At 52.0% G+C, this 18,854-nt stretch overlaps 1 protein-coding gene across 1 annotated transcript; it reads right to left on the bottom strand.

Annotated features, from left to right (window-relative positions):
• Positions 1-5,774: 5,774 nt before the first annotated feature.
• On the bottom strand, positions 5,775-18,034 carry ABCB9 (ATP binding cassette subfamily B member 9; the record flags this gene model as incomplete). The annotated part of the gene is made up of 11 exons (XM_082491780.1): positions 5,775-6,113; positions 7,254-7,390; positions 8,291-8,450; positions 9,851-10,024; positions 10,592-10,780; positions 12,176-12,304; positions 13,926-14,123; positions 15,042-15,247; positions 16,564-16,694; positions 17,203-17,317; positions 17,422-18,034. 11 exons carry the CDS (start codon positions 18,032-18,034, stop codon positions 5,775-5,777), a joined length of 2,391 nt encoding a protein of 796 aa, XP_082347906.1.
• Between the last annotated feature and the right edge of the window lie 820 nt (positions 18,035-18,854).

Genomic DNA, 18,854 nt, shown 5'->3' with positions numbered 1-18,854 from the left:
GGGAGAAGGTGATTAGCGATACAGGCATGTGTCCACTCATCTACATCAGCGCACCTGCCTGTTGCTGCAGTATGTGCTGAGCTCCTCCTTGTGTGGGGTGCTAAGCTGGAAGCACAGGTGAGTAAGCAGCCGTACCCATTGGCAGTGACATGGGTTATGCACGACCACTACAGCCTGACCTTGTCACTTAAAACCAGTAGATAGTTGCCGTGCCAACACGATATCATATACCGTATTTGCACATGCCCATCAAAAAGACAGTGTTACACCCTTGTGTGAAACCAGACTGTAAATCTGCACATGCAAACGTACACACATGTATGTATACACACAAATAGAGGAATTAGTTGAGGGATTAAAAGAAGCCCTTTCTTCCCAAGAACGTTAGTGATTTTAACTTCATAGCATAGCTAAATAATTGGTGGGGGGGGGGGGAGTGTGGTTTAGAAGAGTCTGACTCGGCTTCATGTTGTAAATCTAGTTTTACCACTGCCTTTCTGTGTGATCCTGAGTGGAGTTCTCCGCTTCCCTTGACCAAAGTGCCTTTTGCTTAAAAAGAGGTGTGATAATAACTACTCAGTCCCAGGCTGAGCGCGGAGAGGAAAAGTTCACACTGAGTAATGTGAGTAGAGGTACTCTGGGTGAGTGTCTCTGGTGAAGGGCACTACAGTATGATAATAATTGTATTGTCAACGTGCTGTCAGGAAAGATGGTTTACACTGAACTTCTAAGGAGCTTTTCTGTAACTATCTAATTTTTGTTTATACTGCATGGGGTTGATGGGAGTTCACTGCTCTAGACATCAAGGAATGGATTATTTGAATTAGTCAACAGTAATCTGTATTAAAGTTAGAAGCCGCGTAACGCAGAACAAAGTCCTCACAAAATGCACGAATGAACATAACTCATTTGTGTTCAAGTACAACACATATTTAAAATACCACTTCTCCCTATGTAGGTAGGTTTGGGTTCTGGGGATGTTGGAGAGGAGTGTCTATATTAAACATCTGGTCTGCTTTTGCGTACTTTGATCCATATCTGCATATAATTGATTTCTCACATTTGGCCAGAAAAGCAGCTGAGGTTGAAAGATAAGATAGTGGTCAGCTGCTTTTGTGTAATTATATATTCTACTTGGACAGGTCGGAAGGTGCCTTTCCATTCAGCAGTTTTCATGAAAGATAAAGGTTTTGTGACAGAGCATCACTTGGACAGACTATGAAGGACTGCAGATAAACTGGGATTTTAGGCTACAGGGATCATCAAACATTGCAGTGCTGCAGGCTGAGATTTATCATCTACCAAGCCCTGGTTCCTATTTGCCTTTGCTAAAGTCTTTTTGAAGGATGAGAGTATTCATGAATATTAAATCTGTAAGCAGGCAAAGAACAGAAGTCAGGATTTCTTGTTACAGGAGAAATGGAACAAAAAACCAGGGAAGATTACAGTGGAAACCATGTCATGGTGAATAAGGAGTCAGGCTTCAGTCTTGGGGAGAGCTGGCATCCAGCCTAGTTTAAATTAGATGTTAGATTTTTTTCTTTTTAAACTTGATCCTGGATTTCCTTCTGTCACCTCATATCCTTTTACGGTCAGTAGCACTGTATCCATGCATATTTATTAGATTTAGACATATTTTGCAAGTCACCTTCACAACAACTTCAATTCTTTTCCTGGAAAAACTGGTTGGTTACATAGAGGCTGAATTTGCAAGTCTAATCTTTGGCTTTTATTAACCCTTATTAGTCTGGTTGCTCAATGGACAGATGAGTGTTCAGGCTTATTTGCAATTTAATTTCCTTGTATATATTAATCACAGTCCGTACTTCTGTTTAGATTTCATAATCTAGATTCCTTCACACATGAAAATGACCTGCACATTCAGAATCGTGGGAGAGAAGCAGTGGTCCTGTTTGAGTGAGAACAGTGGTCCTGCTGTTTGAGAGGGCGAGAATTGTCACTACTTCCCTCTTTCAGGCAGCCACAGGCGTGGGAAGAGGAGCAGGTTTATACACCCGCAAATACTTTCTTTGCCTTAAGCTCACCGCGAAGCTAGAGTAGAAGAGGCAGATGCTGTTTTTCCTCCCCAGACTAAGACACATCTCTGAACCTGAGCTAGAAGCACTCTGTCTATTTGCTTGTGGTATTTCCAGACCTGCTGAAGGCCTGGAAAGCACAGCCACCGAAACACACACAGTTGCTTATTGAGGCAGAGGTTGGTGCACCAGGAGACAAGTTGTTGGAATAAACACAGCTGTGTTTTTTCCATTACACCATGTTCTCATTTACTGGGTCAGTCAGCCACATACCTTGTCTGTGCAAAGGTACAGAGGTAAATACGTGTCCTTGGGGAATCGCTCGGACTGTAGGATTTATTCTTGAACTTCATCTTGGGTCGGGTTCTCCAACGTTTAAATCAAATAAAGCCATGGTTATACCTATTACAGGGAATGCTTAGAGCTTTTTAATAGTGAGGAAAGACAACCTGCTATGGAATATACAGTCAAACTTTGTAGTCAATTGTGCTTTCAAATGCCTAATTGCTTCCAATTCTGCTATGACAGTCATCAAGCTGTGCTCTCTGAATTAAGGTTTCAGATAAACCCCTCTTAGTTCCCCGCATAGAAGACTCTTCCTTTTGAGGAGCAGAAACTTTTTATCTGTGTGGCTGTAATTGAGAAGCTCCTGAACGGATCTTGTTCGCGTTCCCATGTAAATGTCAACTCTGAGCAAACCCACAGCCACAAAATACTACAGTTCAGGGTTTCAGAGGGAACAGTGGCCTTGTTCCCAGGAGAATAGCCTGAAAAAACAGACTGCCCGCAGGCAGCGAGGCCCAAGGGATGAGGAAGCTCCGGGAATCGGCTCGTATTCCAGCACTGGAGCAATACCGACTGCTGCACTGGGTTGAGCTCATCTTCACTGCCGGGCTTAGACTGGCTAACGGGCATCACAAACCCCGGGTTTCACTTCAGAAAGAAGTCACAGTTGGAATGGCTTTGAAAAGCAGCATTTTCTGTAGTCACAGGGTTTGTACTGGGCCCACAGAAAAATGTCTGCGTTAGATGAATACTGCTGCATCCCTGGTGGTGTGTGCAGCTCCCACGCCGTAAGAAATCCCTCATGGCTTTAGCGTACAGGCAGATCCACTTGTCACACACCAACGAGATGTAAGGCTCAGTGGAATAGTAGCCTTGAGTTATCTGGATGCAAAAGAGAGAATTCAGCACCTGTGGCAATGAACGAAGTTGGGCCCTGTTATCAGCTTGGACTGGTGCCACCAGCAGAGACAATCTGCTGTTCCCAATGTGCCATTTCAGTTGAAGCTGTTTGGATCTGACCTGGGAGTACAATACTGGGATTATCATCCCAACAGGCTTGGGAAGCAGGGCTCCCTTCCTGAAACGCACTGTAGTCTCTGCAATAAAATGAATCCGATTGTATTCTCCAATTCCCCTTTTTGTGGCACTGCCTGGGAGGGACACACGTGATATGATCAAATTCTCTTTCCTGGCATCTCTTGTACTAACGAGCATTGTCCTACCAGCACTTCCCAGGGGGAGTCGGCTTCCCTAGTTCCCAGGTAACCCAATTCCTCCCCCCCCCCCCCCCCCCCCCTTATCCCCCGAGTTTTTCAATTAAGCAGAAATTAATTCCACTTCTATGAACCGCTGGCCACGTTCTGCTCACAGGTACTGATAAAAACGCAGAATTAATCACATGCCCTCCAGCGCTGGGTGGAACCCTCAACCTCTTCATACCCGCAGTGCAAATTTGCATCGAGCAGGAATGTACTGGCCACTTGCTGAAGTGGGGAACTGAGGAGTTCAGAGCACAAAAGGGGTTTCCTAAGTGGAGGGAGATAAGCCAGAGAGCTCTCATTCTTCCGAGGCACAGATTTTTATCATATCCCAAAAGCAAGCAGCTGAAAAGATTCCAGTCACGAAACACAGTGCTTTAAGAACGGGTTAGACTGCCAGCCCTTTTGTGCGAGACTGACTACTGGATCCCATTTGGGGTGAAAACAAGTTCTTAAACAGGTTATACCTACTGCTATGGCTCACAGCCATCACCAGATGCTGAAGTCTTTTACCTACCTAATTCTCTGTAGGTTCTTCTTGTCGTTCCCCGCAAGGGAGCCAGAACGTGTGCAGTGGGCAGCTGTATTCTGCCATCATCTCAGATGAACATTACCTTGAAAACCCTGAATGCAAAAAACACCCCCACTAGATTGGCTCCATGTTGAGTGGCAGAGGTAGTATTTTATTTTTTGAGCATCCCTCCTCAAGGACACTAAAGAGTTTGTAAAACATCACTGAACGAAAACAAAACATCGCCAACAACAGAAATGCAAACCTGCTGAAAAGTAAAACACAGCAGCATTCAAATATCAGAAAACATGAGAGCTAAAGTGCTTGAGATAATTTCTTAACTATGCACAGTCTGAAGTCAATCTTCCCCATATAAATGCTATTTTTTTAACAGCACCTGCCTGGCTGCATAGGTTTCTTCACCAGTCTATGGCAGGATAACACTACTAAGCCAGAGCCATTACCCAAAAGGGCTAGGACCAATGTATTTCTTTCTATCCCTCACACTAAGTTAATAAATGATATTCAAAAAAACTCCACATTTTAAAGTTCAGGCAGCTGAAGTTGGACTTCAAGGAAAGTGACTGTATGGATTTCCCGTGCAGTGAAGTCACTAGCATGGCCTGAAGCTGGACAAAGCTTTGGTGGGATTTATAAAGTGCTGTCTTTTAGTATTTTATGCCTGTCTTTAGTAGTGTATTTCAAACCAGCACCGGGGTCAAGAGTTAAAAAAATTCTGAAATAAAAGAGCAATTTTCAGTGGATGCTGGAGCCAGACAGACATTGCACAGTGCACACAAATATATTAAAAAAAACCCAAACAAACAAAAAACCAACCAACCAACCAAAAAAAAAAAAAAAAAACAAAAACAAAAAACCAAACAACCCCAAACCAAAAACCCCCTAAACCCCAAACCTAACCCAATTATGGTAAAACTCTTTATCCTTAAAAACAAACACCCACCAAGCACCAAGAGCAAATCTGAAAGCAACATCTGCCTCCCGGTCCCCTGGCTCGTTCCAGCAAGGATGGTTACTACGTGGTACAAGCTCAGCAGCAATGGTCGTGAGCCTGAGCCTGCAGGCACTCAGTGCAAAACTCTCCCGGCGCTCAGCCCCACGGGAGCGATCCAGTTTTCCCCGAAGCCAAAGGGAGCTCCCTACAGACTTCAGCAGACTTTGGATTGGCCCCGTAGATTGATAGCGGGAGCAGGAACCTTGTTTTACAGTCACTGTGTTTCTATCCAGCCACAAAAGCCACCCCCTGAAATTCCTGAAGGGGTTTTTCAATCTTCCCCTCCATGCATGCATTTAACATCCATTACAGTTAATAGCAGTTACACATGCATATCAATGGGAGAAAAGTCCCAGTCGAGAGGAATTACTGGTAGTAAGAAAAGAAACCCAGTAGAAACACTGGGAATTGCTAAAGACCCAACTCCCTCGAATAAATCCATTTCCCTGTTTAACCAGCTGGCATCTGCCCGCCGGACCTAATGCAGGAAGCTCTATAGTGTGTGTGTGTGAGTGTGTGTGCGCGCGCACGTGTGTGTGCACGGGGGCTGTGACGCACGCGGGGTGAGCAAATGGCTGGCCATCGTTCTGCAGCATGCGAGCCCGTCGGCAAGCTGCCTCCTGTCTCGGCATCCCAGCAAGCGTCTCGAGCGCCGGCCCTCGCCGCTCTCACTTGTGAGCCGCGTTGTTGTAATCGTCCTGTGCCACGGCCGGCAGGGAATGGTCTATCCTGAACTCTTCCTCCAGCCCACCGGGCACCTTCGCTGGATCCCCCCGGGCTGCGGGCTGGCGACTGTCCGCGCCGCCCCCCTCCAGCCCCAGGATCTGTCTCTGCACCAGCTTGGAATAAAGGCCTCCTTCTTCCATCAGCTCCTTGTGCGAGCCCTGCTGCACCACGCGGCCCTTGTCCAGCACAATGATGTTGTGTGCCTTCTCGACAGTGCTCAGTCTGTGAGCTATGACGAGCACCGTGTGGTTCTGCAAGTCGCCGAAAATCGCCTGCTGAATCTGCGCGGGAGGAAAAGACGTTAGTGCCCAAGCATCGCTGGCTCCGCTTCGGAAGGGAGAACAGTAGCTTTATGGCTCTGTGCTAAGAAACCTCTGGGCGGGAGGTTTGCTCTCCTCTGGCTACGCAGGGGACACAAGACTCCCTGCAGCACGTACCAGCTCCAGCACGTCCATCCCAGCTCTCGCTGTGCAGCCCAAAAGACCGTCTCAGCCCAGCCAGCCCGCAGCTGCGGTATGCACACAGGTCTGATCCTGCAGGCTGGGTTCTTGTTAGAGCCGGACCGCAAATTTGGGGGCCACGTGGTGTTGGCATGGACTTGCAGGAAGCCAATACCCGGTAAATGCAGCTGCTCAGAGGAGCGGGGCTATCTCCTGGGTGCATCAAGGCAAAGCAAGAGTTGTTTGCTAGCCAAGAGACAGTCAATGGCACTAAGGTCTAAAGGCAGGCAGGTGGCCACCAGGCCACATGTCACACTGACACCCCTGGGTAGCCAAAACCAGCCCCTGGCTGGCACCAGGTACCACACACATGGCTGAGGACCTGCGAGCCAACGAGCTGCTCCAAGGTCTGGGACTGGGAGATGTGTCTATCCTCACACCTCAACTTTGGGTTAGCTTTCTCTCATGTCATCAAACCAGCGAGGACAATCTGCTACTGGTAGAGCTGTTTGGTTGTCACATCCCAGCCAGGAAAACCCAGCTCATTTCACAGACAGCCCAGGACCTTTCCTGCTGGTGCGGTTTCTTTGGTGCCTCAGCTGGGATTTTAGCTCGGGCAATCCTACTTTGACTGCTGCAGTACCATTTTTTTTTTTAGGGTCTTCCTCCATATCCTGTCCTAAAAGGCTGCACAGTGCTGCTGTATGCCAATAAACACTTTTTTACACTTCAAAAACCAGTGGAGATCCCCATCTCATCAGGTTTGTCAGGCGCTGGCTGCTGCGAGCACAGGATTATTCCCTTCTTGGTGGCTACAGCAGTGTTGGAAGCAAATTCCTGCTCAGGAATTAGCATCTTACCCAAACCTCTGATTGCACCGTGCCAAGACTAAGCTTTTCCACAGGCTGGAAATTGGAGCTACAGTTTCTCCTCCAAACCCAGATTGTCTCTGTGGCCCAAACGCCCGAGTCGGTTACTCACCGCGTGTTCGCTCTCCGCATCCAGCGCGCTCGTGGCTTCATCCAGGATCAGGATGGGGGGGGCTCGGATCAAGGCCCTGGCAATTGCCACTCTCTGCTTCTGGCCACCTGACAGTTGGGCTCCTTTTTCGCCTGCCTCTGTTGGGCCAAGGGAGAGAGGAAGGGGTCAAAATAATACTCGAGAGCTGAAATCAAGTTCAGCTCCCAGTCAACAGCCTCAGGATGGTGTCATGCTTTGAAGCAAAGACCAGGTAACCACTTCTGCTCCCTCAGCAGAACAGTTTAAATGAGTTAGACATCTCTGAGGCTGCGGTCCTTCCCTCCAGTGGCACGTTCTCCACTGTTGTCCCAGGGTTTGAGGGAACGGTGCTCTTGGAAACAACACAGAGAAGTCCCTGAGCCTGGGAGATCATCCAAACCCCAAGTCCCCCTCCTGCCCTGGCTCATGCGCCGCTGCCATCTCTCCCTCTAAGTTGTGCTCTGGAGGGTGTACAACTGAGGCAGCAGTGAGGGGAAACCAGGACGTCTCCGCTGGCTCCCGTAAACATGAGCCACCATCAGTCTGACCTGCCTCCTCACAAAAAGTCCCGCTGTCACAAACACATCAGCTTTTGGGATTTATGGCAGGTTTATTTTTCTTCCTGTGCAGGTGGGGTGGTACACGGATCACCGCCTGGGTTCTGGGCTTTCCTCCCGATCACCGCACTGAAAAATGGTGAGACTGCCAGTGCCACATCTCCATAACACTGCCAGGCACTGGGAGCCGGACCGGTCTGAATGGGATGGGGCATGCTCACCCCGCTGCCACAGAGCAGTGGCAGAACGCTCTCCTGCCATGGGCTGAGGGGCTGCGGCAGCTCAGTCACTCCAAAAGGCAGCCAGGGGGCTGCACCTCTCCATGTAACCGCTTCTGCAGTGCCTCTGAGCTGCCACGGACTCGTGTCCGTCACCACCCGCCTGACTTTCCACCTGAGGGGAGAGGTTCTGCCTTCCCTAGGCGCGAAATGCTTTCAAGTGCGAACGGAGGGATTTTGGTACCTGTGTGGTAGCCATCTTGTAACTCGGTGATGAAGGCGTGTGCGTTGGCCTTCTGGGCAGCCTGAACAACCGACTCGAAGGAGACCGAAGTTAAGCCATAAGAAATATTATCCGCAATAGAGCGGGCGAACAGCACCGGCTCCTGGCTCACCAGGGAAATCTGCAGAAAGGAAGGGAAGAGCATGTGGTTGGGAGTAGAAGACTCGCCGGCTGGCGTCTCGGATCATCAGCATTTATTCCTGCTGGGTAAGGACTCAAGCGGGCAGAGCCCCACCATTAAACGGAGAAAAGAAGTGCCTCAATGTGAGCTTCCAGTGAGGATGCTAACGATGGGGTGCCCAGTGGCAGCCCCAGCCCAGTTTGCATCGTCTGCTGGGAAGCCATTTCGCAGGAAAGAAACCTGATGTGATGCTGGTAGGTTGGCACCTGGGACGGGCTTCCCTCTCCAAGACCCTGCCGTGTTTTTGCTCCAGACCTGTCATTCCCATCACTATTTGGTTTTCCCAGAATGGGAAACCAGTTGCTGGGACAAGGCAGGCTGGAAAGACCCTCTCCCAGGGTGTTGCTGATTTTCCGTTCAAGGCCAGTAATCACACTTGGGCCACGTGAATGAGCCCTCCTGCATGTTTAATCCAAAATTAGCAAGTTAGGGACATAGCTGCTGCAATTCCTTAATTGCTTAGCAACAGCCTCCCTGTCCTACCTTACAGCTCTCAAATTCAGCCTGCTTTGTCAAACACTCGATATTGAAATAAATCGAACCCTCCAAATTATTGCTCAGAACTGGGCATGAAGAGAGCCAGTGGGACATGGTCATATTTTAATTGACTTCTCCCCATGCTCCTAACACCACAGCAGGCTTTCTAAACTGAAAGACTCGCTTGTCTTTTAATTTTCGCTCAGTACGGGCAGGGAATGTAAATTAGTCACACTGACTTTGGCTTTCCAGCCTGTCTCTGATCAATTGTTTTTGGGTTTTCCTGCTGACTGGTGAGGCCGTTTGCCTTGGGTGCAAACAAAGGCGGCAGTTACTTGCAGAGGAGATGAAGGCTGATCTGTGCTGACACACAGACGAGAGCTGAGGGGCCTGGACCCCTCTCCTGGGCAAACCACCCAGCCCCTTTGGTGCTCCAGCTGCTGCCAGGATCCCCAGAGGTTCAACTCCCCATTAGCTGGGGATTATTTTAAGATCTTAAGGTAGAAAGTGCTGGAGGAATGAAAACCACTTTTTTTTTTTTTTTTTTCCAAACGCAATTTAGACAATAATTAATCCAACAACCAAAAACATATTTCTACTGCGCTGGCCAAAAAATACAAAACAAAACATGTTTCTTGTTCTGTTTTCGGAAGACTTCCCCCTCCCCATGAAACCACTCTCCATCCCTTTCCCTTCCGCCCCCACAAATTATCTGAATTCATTTCCTGGACCACCTCCAGCCTCCAGCTTTCTGGGCATTTCAGAAGTTGCCAGATCAAATCCAAAGCAACATGCAAGGCTACCATCCATCCCCTCTGATCACGGCAGGCGATAGCTAGAATACACGTATCAGTCGCTCGTACCACTGAGTGCAGGTACTTGTGATCGTACATGTTAATGGGACGCCCGTCCAGCAGCACCTGCCCGTCTTGCAGAGGGTAAAAGTTCTCCAGGATGTTGACACAGGAGCTCTTCCCGCTCCCTGAAGGACCCACCAATGCCGTCACTTTGCCGGGGTGCAGGGTGAAGGACACATTCTGCAACACAGATGGGAGAACATGCTCAGGTCCTGGTTTTTTCCAGGGTCCTGGGGCAGTGGCTCGGGCGCTATGCAAGAAAGGTAGCCGAAATCTGGCCGTGGTGACCCTCCCCCTTGGTGATGTGCAACATCAGCCATCTCTTCTGCCTCTGAGGAAGCAAGAAGCCTCCAAAATTGCTTCAAATTTGCCTGCTGATGTAGCAGGATCTCTAAAAATTGCAAACTAACCTCTTTGCTGCCTTCCCCTGCCCCGTGACCCCAGCCCCTCTCCCAGGGAAACAGTCTGAGACAGCTTGGCACAAAGCCCTGTACCACGCTGACGTGTCTAATGCCTGAGTGGGGAACAAGGGGTTTATTAATAAATCTCATTCCTTGTAAGGAAGGCCGGCCGTAAACACCCGCTGTTCCTTATAATCTGTTTTCCAGCACGCTGTGGAGCCCGCCTTTACGCATCTCCGAAAGGGCAGCTGACATTTCCCGCGGGCTGGGGATCGGTCATTGCCACGATGGAGAAGCAGCATGTGATGCCTCGTGATGGGGAGCGCTCTGCGCCCGCGGGGCTCACCTGGAGGACCTGCGTTGCAGAGCGAGTGCGGTAGGAAAACGTCACATTTCTGAACTCCACTTTCCCGTCCACGTGGTCTGGGGCCAGGGACCCGTCGTTCACCATCGTTGGCTTGCGGTCGATGAACTCAAACACCTTCTCGGCAGCTCCCACTCCCTGCATCAGCCCGCTGTAGACGGAGCCAACCGACTGGAAGGGAAGAGGCAATGGTGAGACCCTCCCATGTGGTGGAAAAGGCAAATCGGTACGACTTGTAAGGAGAGTGGTTGAAGCATTCTTAAGTCTATCATCTGACATTAACTACAGTCATGAGACATTGAAAAAGAAAGCTTTTCCCCCTGTGCAGTGTACAGAGAGGATATATGGACATATCCAGGGAAAGGGCATCTAAAGGGGTTTGTGCATGGGTGGACCCAGAGGGGAACAGAAGGAAACGGATGGATTGGGAAGAGAAGACGTGTGCCAGGAGATACATGACCCAAACTTCCACCAGAATCCTCCGCCTGTCTCTCTCTGCTCAAGACCAACAACTCCGCAACCCAACGGTTGCACCGAGCCTGCGTGCGGCAGCACATCCCACCAGCCCCGAGGGCGGCCGGCTCATTCACTAGCACACACGTCTCAAACCCAGAGCAGCTCCAGGCTGGACCGTTCTAGACAGCCACTTGGCAGCTGATACGGCTGTTCCCTGCTGGGATGTGGTCCTAGTGCTTACTGTTGTGCTTTCCCAACTACAACTGCTGCACGCTGACACCGGCTTCCCTGGAATAAACCGCCATCACGTCGGCTCTTTCCAATATTAAACCCAGAGCTGCAGAACAGCTTGTACTGCAACTGCCCTTCCCGTCAGGAGGGAAAAAAAAAAACAACCCAAACCAAACCAAAGTCACACCAGAACTGCAGCCTGGAAACACCACCAGGGCCTGCAGTCATCTGAACAGATGGTGAGAGCCGGGCACGCTGCCTCCAGCTCCGCTCTGCCGCTGCACAAAGGCTGAAGCGCTGCCGAAACCACACTTGGCTGCGAGGAAACCTCGACTTGATCATTTCTGCCTCGATTAGCCAAGCTTATGCCTTTGCGAGGGAAAGGTAGCCCTTGGGTGGGCTCTACCATCCCACCCACGATCTCATCTTGCTAACGCGCTGCCAACGCAGCAGCTTGCAGCCTATTCCAGGGAAAGCAATAATAATAAATTAAAAAAAAAAAAAGTAATATAATTAAGTTTTTAATGAAGCCTGAAATTTTAACAGGCAGCTTCGTAATCCCTGCATCCTTCGAGCCAGGAAACGTGCTTGGGTGGCAGCCAGGACTCTGCCCTTCAGCGGGGCCACACTGACCCCTTTGGTCCTGATGGTCTTATCAGGGGACAAGCGGTTTCGGGCGCATTCAGGTTGCGAGGTCACAGGAGGAGGGGAGCGGGGAGCAGAGGGGACAATCAGCCCACCGGTGGGCAAAGCCTCAGCGTCAAGGAAATGCATTGCAGGGAAGTCAACACTCGATCTACACCTGCGACTGCCCTGGCGCCTTCTAGAAGACAAATATCTTCTTGATAGGGGTAGCCCAGAGGGATAAAACAGACTCACCTCCATGCAGTCTCCTAAGACGAACTCGTAAATGATGAAGGATATCAGATTTCCACTTGTCATTTGCCCCGAGATCACGAGGTGCCCACCGTAGTAAAGGATGCTGACCTGGACCACCAGCAGGGTCAGCTGAAAGCAAGAAAACGCCCCCAAATCAGCAAAGACAACTGATATTTGGTGCATTTGTAATTACTCACACAACAGCCCACAATTCATGTGCTGACATTTATTCTTTGAGCATCCCTGACAGCACAGAGCTGACAGCCCTCGCAGCGAGCACGGATATGAGAAAGGAAAAACAACTCATGTAGATGGGCTGCTTTAAGGAGCTGGGCTGGAATCTTTCAACAAAACAGAAGTCCAGAGGGGCAACAGCCAAGGAAGGAGAACTTATCTGAAATAACAGAGCATCTCATGAACTTTTCTCTTGGACTAACATCCTCAAGTGTAATAATCTATGCTCAAATTATCCAACGTGGGCAGTCACCTCACCACTAAAATAAACTTTCTGTTATGTGAGTGTGACACATTTTAATTTAGAACACAAAATCAAGCCAAGAGTTAATGCAAAAAATCCTCCTTGCAGGTACAAGTCCCTGAAGCAGAACCTCAACTCTTGCCTGAAATCACTGTGGGGGGGGTACCACCTACTCTAAAAAGGAGACAGATCAGCTCTGATATGACAAGTACCAGCCCCTGCCTTTATTCAGCCAGTTCTGTCCCCACTGCCTTCGTGCTCAGAAAAGCGGCGATGCCCTGGTGCTCTCTGTAACGCCTGCGGGACAGGCTGTAAATTCACACAGACAAAAATACCGGGGGGAAAAAATTCCTCTTCTATTGCTCTGCCACGATCTGACCTTAAGATCCTGCACTCCCTCTGTGAAAGACTATCCGGGCTGTGCTAAATCCATCAGCTTCTTTCTATGTGAGCCCCGCAGGAGCAGTTTTTGAGGGTTTTTGCCTTCTTTGACTTGTTGGGATCTGTGCTGACCCAGTTAATGCTCCGGCTTCACCTGGGAGTTCTGGAACAATGCTAAAAATGCCCTGCTTTTGCTTCTAGATTTGGGAAGCCATGAAGTCTCCCACGGCTGCAGGCGGGCACCATAACTTGCAAACCCTTCACCTAAAGCTACTTAGATCCTTGAACGTGCAGAGATAAGGGCGGCCTCGCGCGAGGGTTTTGCACAGCCGTAGTTACCAGCCACGCAGAAGTCCCAAACCATCTGGTCCTGAATGATGAAAAAGCATTTTGGAAAAAAAAAAAAAAGAAAAAAAAAAAAAAAAGAAAAACCCAAGAAAACCCAAACCCAAACCCCAGCAGCCTCCCCCTGCCACCACCCACACACAGAAAATCTCTGTTTCTGAGCAGAAGCTCAACCAACGCTGCGGCTGTTTCCCAGCCGGAGCCCCGGAGATGAGCTGGCACAGGCACGCAATGCAGCAGCACAGAAACACGGGGTTTTCCACGACCTTGAGCGGTTATCAATTATATTCTTATTTGCAAGAGAAAACAGACCATTCGGTGGCACGATGCAGCGCTGCCCTAAGGGGGAACGGAATATATTTTTTTGATGAGTGAAAAAAAATAACAATCAAGAGACAGGGGATTACTGGCGGCAGACGTCAAGGCTGGGCTGTCCCCGCAAAGCTCCCTGGAAGCAGGGGAGAAGCACGTGCATCGTGCCATGTGCGTTTTAGGATGCGAAGCGATGTCCCCTGCCTGTCCCCAGCCCTGGTGGCGGCCACCTACCCCGCTGGACCAGACGTAGTAGGTGTAAGCCATGGCCTCGCGCTTGTTGAGTTTGTACACCTGCTGCAGCTTCTGCCAGTACACGTTCGCCTCCACCTCCTCGTTGGCAAAACTGCGGACGGTCTTCATGGCGGAGATGGTCTCCTCGGCGGTGTTGTTGGCCTTGGCCAGGGCGTTCTGAACATCCTTGGAGAGCTTCTGCGGGGAGCAGGGGGAGGCAGAGGGGGCTCAGCGGGCGCCGGGCCGCCCGCGGCACCTCTCCCCGCATGCCCCGGGCTCTGCTGGGCTCGGGAAAAGAGGGCACGGTGACATTTTTCCAAGGCCACAGGCAACGAGGCTGAGCAGTAGGATATATCCCACACCTCAGGATGGCCTGGGGGACTGTGCCAGCAGGAGAACAGATTTGTTGTGCTGACCCTGAGGAGGGAACTGGGCTGCAGGAGGGAAAGTGCCGTGCCCGGGGTCGCTTCGGAAGCCTGCGGCAGAGCCGCTGCTCCTGGTGCCCTGATGGGACAGGGTCAGCCTGGCCCAGGAGCCCTTCCAGGAGTTTCCAAGTCAGGGACAGGTCTGGAGACCAAGGGCACCTCTAATCCTCCCGCGAGAACCTGACCCGCAGGGGCAGCCATGGCTGGGGGAGGTAGCACCCAAGGACCCCGCTGCAGCAGCACCCGTGCACGCTGTGGCCCTGGCACAGAGGAAAGCTCCAAGTGATGCCAGCAGCAGCAGTGCAGGGCTTGCATGGTCCACGGGACGTGGCATCGGTCGTGGGGGATGATGCTAGCCCCAGGCAGAGGGGGGGAGCTCGGTGCTGGGTGACCCAAGTCACTCCAAAGGAAGAGGACAGATTGTGTGAGGACAGGCAGGTGCATATGGGACATCCCATGACTGAGCTACCTGTCCTGTGAGACCTGAGGTGCTTCCACTCCTGAGCACAAAGCAAGAGCTGAGGCTACGCATATCTGCCTGTACAGGTTTAATGCCGCCTTCCTGTCCCCACTGCCAGCATCAAAGCACCCGAGCATCAGTCCCACCAGCTCCAAGGCCACCCACAATCTCCACGATGGAAGCAGCCCAGCACTGTGGCACACCATGGCCACGCCAGCCACTCCTGCCTACCTTGTAGTACTTCCCATAGACATCAGACACCAGCATGATGATTGGGAAGCCCATGAAGGTGACGAGCGAGAGCTTCCAAGAGAGGCTGAACATGAAGAAGATCACCCCTGTGGCCTTCACCACATTGCGCAGGAAGATGTTGATGTTCTGGGATACCAGGTCGCTCACGATGGTCGTATCCGACGTCAGGCGGGAGATGACATCCCCTGCAGCAACGAGGGGTTGGGGAAAGGGAGAGTGGGGACACGTCACCACAGCAGGTCATTGCCTAGCTGAACCCCATGAACAAGGGCCAGATGGTGCTCCCCATTCAACCCAGCTCCTTGCTGAGGGTCTGAAGGGTGGCATAGAAGGGGAGTGACTCTCCACCACTGCGGATGTGAAGCAAACCAGAGGAGCTTGAATTGCTGCATGCATAAGGGACGTGAAATGCACCTGAAGGCACAGGCTACACCCCTGGGTCACCATGGATGGCTGCAGGACAGCGAAGGGGACTGCTGCAGCACCCTACGCTGGGGGGCACCCCATGGGCACACAGACGGGCAGCGGGTGTGCGGGTGGAGTGTTTGCTGAGCTGCTGAATGCACCTCCAGAGCTGTCAACCCAACCCCGAGTTCATTTCTAAATGACGCCAGGAGCCCTCCAGGACCTCACCAGGGACTGCTGGTACCCTTCCCCACTGTCCTGGCAGGACCAGCCGGGGCCGGGCACAGCACACCCTGCGGAACATGAGGTGGCTTTGGATAGGGGCTGTTTGGGTTTGGCCATGTGCCTTGCAGCCTGGAGCAGACCTGAGTGGCCCTGAGGACATGGGTCCAGCTACTAAGGGGTGAAGCACCTGTGGTGCCCCCTTTGGTGGAGCTGAACATTACAGCCAGCAAACATCACCCTGATTTCCTAAGTACTTGGCCCGTGTTGGAGTCCAGCTGAATTCCCATGCTTTTGTGTAAGTCCGGGGTTACCAGTATCCCACTTAGAATAGCATCTCTGGTGTCCTCAGCTACCAGGGCACCGTGCAGCGATTGCTAAATATGGCAACAGCCTCAAAACTAAAAATACCAGCGAGAAGAAATTAAATGTGGGAAAAGTTACAGCGGGCTGGGACCACACCAGAGTGGCACAGACCAGGACAGGACTGAATGGCAAGCGAGGAAAGCCATAAGCATGCCCAGCAAGCTTCAGGCATCTGAGGTTTCCCATGCCCGGAGCAGAGCTGGAGAGCGGCGGATCAGCAGGCACCAACGGGAGGAGGAAAGTAGGTGTTTTGGGGGATGACCCCGGGACTGCTGGATGTCAGGCTGATTGGTGGCAATGGGACATCCCCAGGGTGCTGGGCAATCCTGTCCCAACCCCACGGTGGGAGGCACCCGAAAGGGAAGAGCTTTCTGCCACTGTTTCTAAACTTGGGTGCCATCTCTGGCTGCCCCCAATCTGCTACGTGCTGGTATGGCAAACCAAGGGGAAAAAAATACCGGGATGGGATAGAGGAGTTAGAGCAAATCCGGGGCAGAAAGGAACCAACCTGTGCGATTCTCATCAAAGAAACTCATCTCCTGAGACACCAGCGACCTGAAGAGGCAGTTGCGAAGGCGAATGTTCAGTCTTGCAAATATGAGCGTAAAAACGCCGCCCCGGATACCTGCGGCAAATGAGCTAATTGCAGATAAGAAACGTTATAGACCAATGGACACGAAACCCGCTCCTCAGCAACACAAACACCCCGATGCCCTGGCCAACGGCTTGGGCAATGCTGTGCTGGTACCACTTTCCACCCCGGGAAGCGATGGCTAATCCAGCCCACATCTCTTCTGGGCACTACCAGCACGGGGACGGCTGATCCTAACCCCAGTAGTGACAAGCTTCAGGAAGGGACGCAGCACTGCTGGGACAGCGTTCCCCAGGGAGCCCATTCCCTGTGTCTGCTCCTGCTCCCCCACCACCAGCAGACGGACGTGGAGGGCTACACAACGGCCTCGTGACTGCCACCACAGCCTCTCTGCACTGTGACAGAGCAGAGAAATCAGAGCGCATCCCTGGGGTCCATTAGGGACCCGGCAGAGCGGCTGCAGGTGAGACAGCCCGTGCCCACTGCCACCGTGACCTCCTGCAGGAAAACTCCAAACTGCTCCTCGTCAGGGCCAAAACCAGCACCTGCGATTACCTTCCTATGGCGAGCAGCGACATGACCAGCACCGCTGTGGAGAAGCGGTCCATGCTCTTCTGCACCACGATGCCGTCGATGGCCAGCCCCGTGTAGTAGGGCAGGAAGGTCTCTCCTGCCAGACAAGCACAGGACAAGGGGTTTCAGCCCCATGGCACGGGATCGGCATGGGAGCTGTATTTCCAGCACACTGTGTCCCCCCCAGGTCCCTTCACTCACCCAGTGCAGCCACGAGGAGGAAGAAGGAGGCGATGCCCAGGAAGAATGCATCTGGCTTGGTGTAGGACAGCAGCTTATGGATGGTGGGACCCGCCGCCTCCTCCCGCTTGTCCCGTGGGGCACCACCATCGCAGCTCTCCTCTGCCTCGGCGCGGGACTCAGAGCCGGGTCCCAGCGCCTCGCGGGAGGAGGTGACGCAGGCCAGCAGCTGCCACAGCCCGAAGGTGGCCACCAGTGCCACGTAGGTCCAGGCAAAGAGCCCCCAGAACCAGGGGTCCCTGATGGTCCTCCGCACCTCCGAGTAGAGTAGCAGCTTCACCATCATGTAGATGCCCATGAGGAGGCAGACGATGGCGATGAAGGTCCGTGATGCCCTGAGGCGCCGAGGGCCATAAGCCGTGTTGGTGGCCACCCCGATGGCAGCCCCCAGCAGCACGCAGCTGCGGTAGAGGCAGCCCCCCCAAATGTCCAGCAGTGAGTTGAAGATGTTGAAGTGCCGCAGGTCCTGCAGGATATCCTGGCCGCCCCGGCCGTGGGCGTAGAGCAGCGTGGTGACCACCACATCAGCCCCACTGAGTGCCAGCGTGCTGGCCACCGCCTTCCAGGCACGCATCCTTGCCGCCGGGCTGGGGGGTCACCGAGGTGGTGGGGAGCAGCCCTAGCACAGGGACGACATGGTCACGTTGGCCTCTGCTGTGGGGCAAGAAGAAGGGGACAGTGTTGTTGTTTGCCCTGGGGAGATGGTGGGGAAAGGGAAGCAGGATGGGGGGACAACCATGCCAGCTCCCCACCAGCCTGTTCTGATCCCAGACACCGCTATCTACTGCTTCCTCCCCTCCCTTGCTGCATACGCTCCAAGATAGTTCATAAAATAAGAAGCGCAAATGAAGACAAACTTCCCTCCCAGATGCCTCCACCCCTCCTGAATCCCACAGCAGAAATCTACACATCTCGGTGGGAATCTTCATCCCCATTTGCTGTGGTGGCTGCAGGGCCATGAGGTCCCCGGCAGCTGGGCGATGCTGGGACATCTCTGCAGCCCACGTGTCCTGTGCTACGGAGCCATGTAGGTGTTAAATTCGGACATTTGTGATCTGAGAGTCCCTCCTCACCTTTCCCAGGACAAAGCTGAAACCGAGCACTCAAAACTGTATGAAAGCAGAAGGGAGAGCAGCTCGGCTTTGTAACAGACCCCCTCTCATCACAAAAAGAATAAACCATAGGTACAGCAGCCTGTCACACCCTGCTGTCCTCAGCCCTCTTGAATATTAATTTGGGGTGACCCACTAAACCTGCTGCGCTGCCAGCGTGCAATTCAGCGACACAACAAAAACCCCAAGAGGAAATAAAAGGGGGTTGGAAATGCAGAGCTGCATCCCACGGGAGAGGGAGGCTCTGAGGTGGGACATCGCCTTCGCTGTCACCCATAGGTC

This window comes from Vanellus vanellus (genome assembly GCF_965231255.1).
Source record: "Vanellus vanellus genome assembly, chromosome: 16".
Lineage (NCBI taxonomy): Eukaryota > Metazoa > Chordata > Aves > Charadriiformes > Charadriidae > Vanellus > Vanellus vanellus.
The sequence above is the reverse complement of the archived record's forward strand: the minus strand, read 5'-3'. Positions and strand labels throughout refer to the sequence as shown.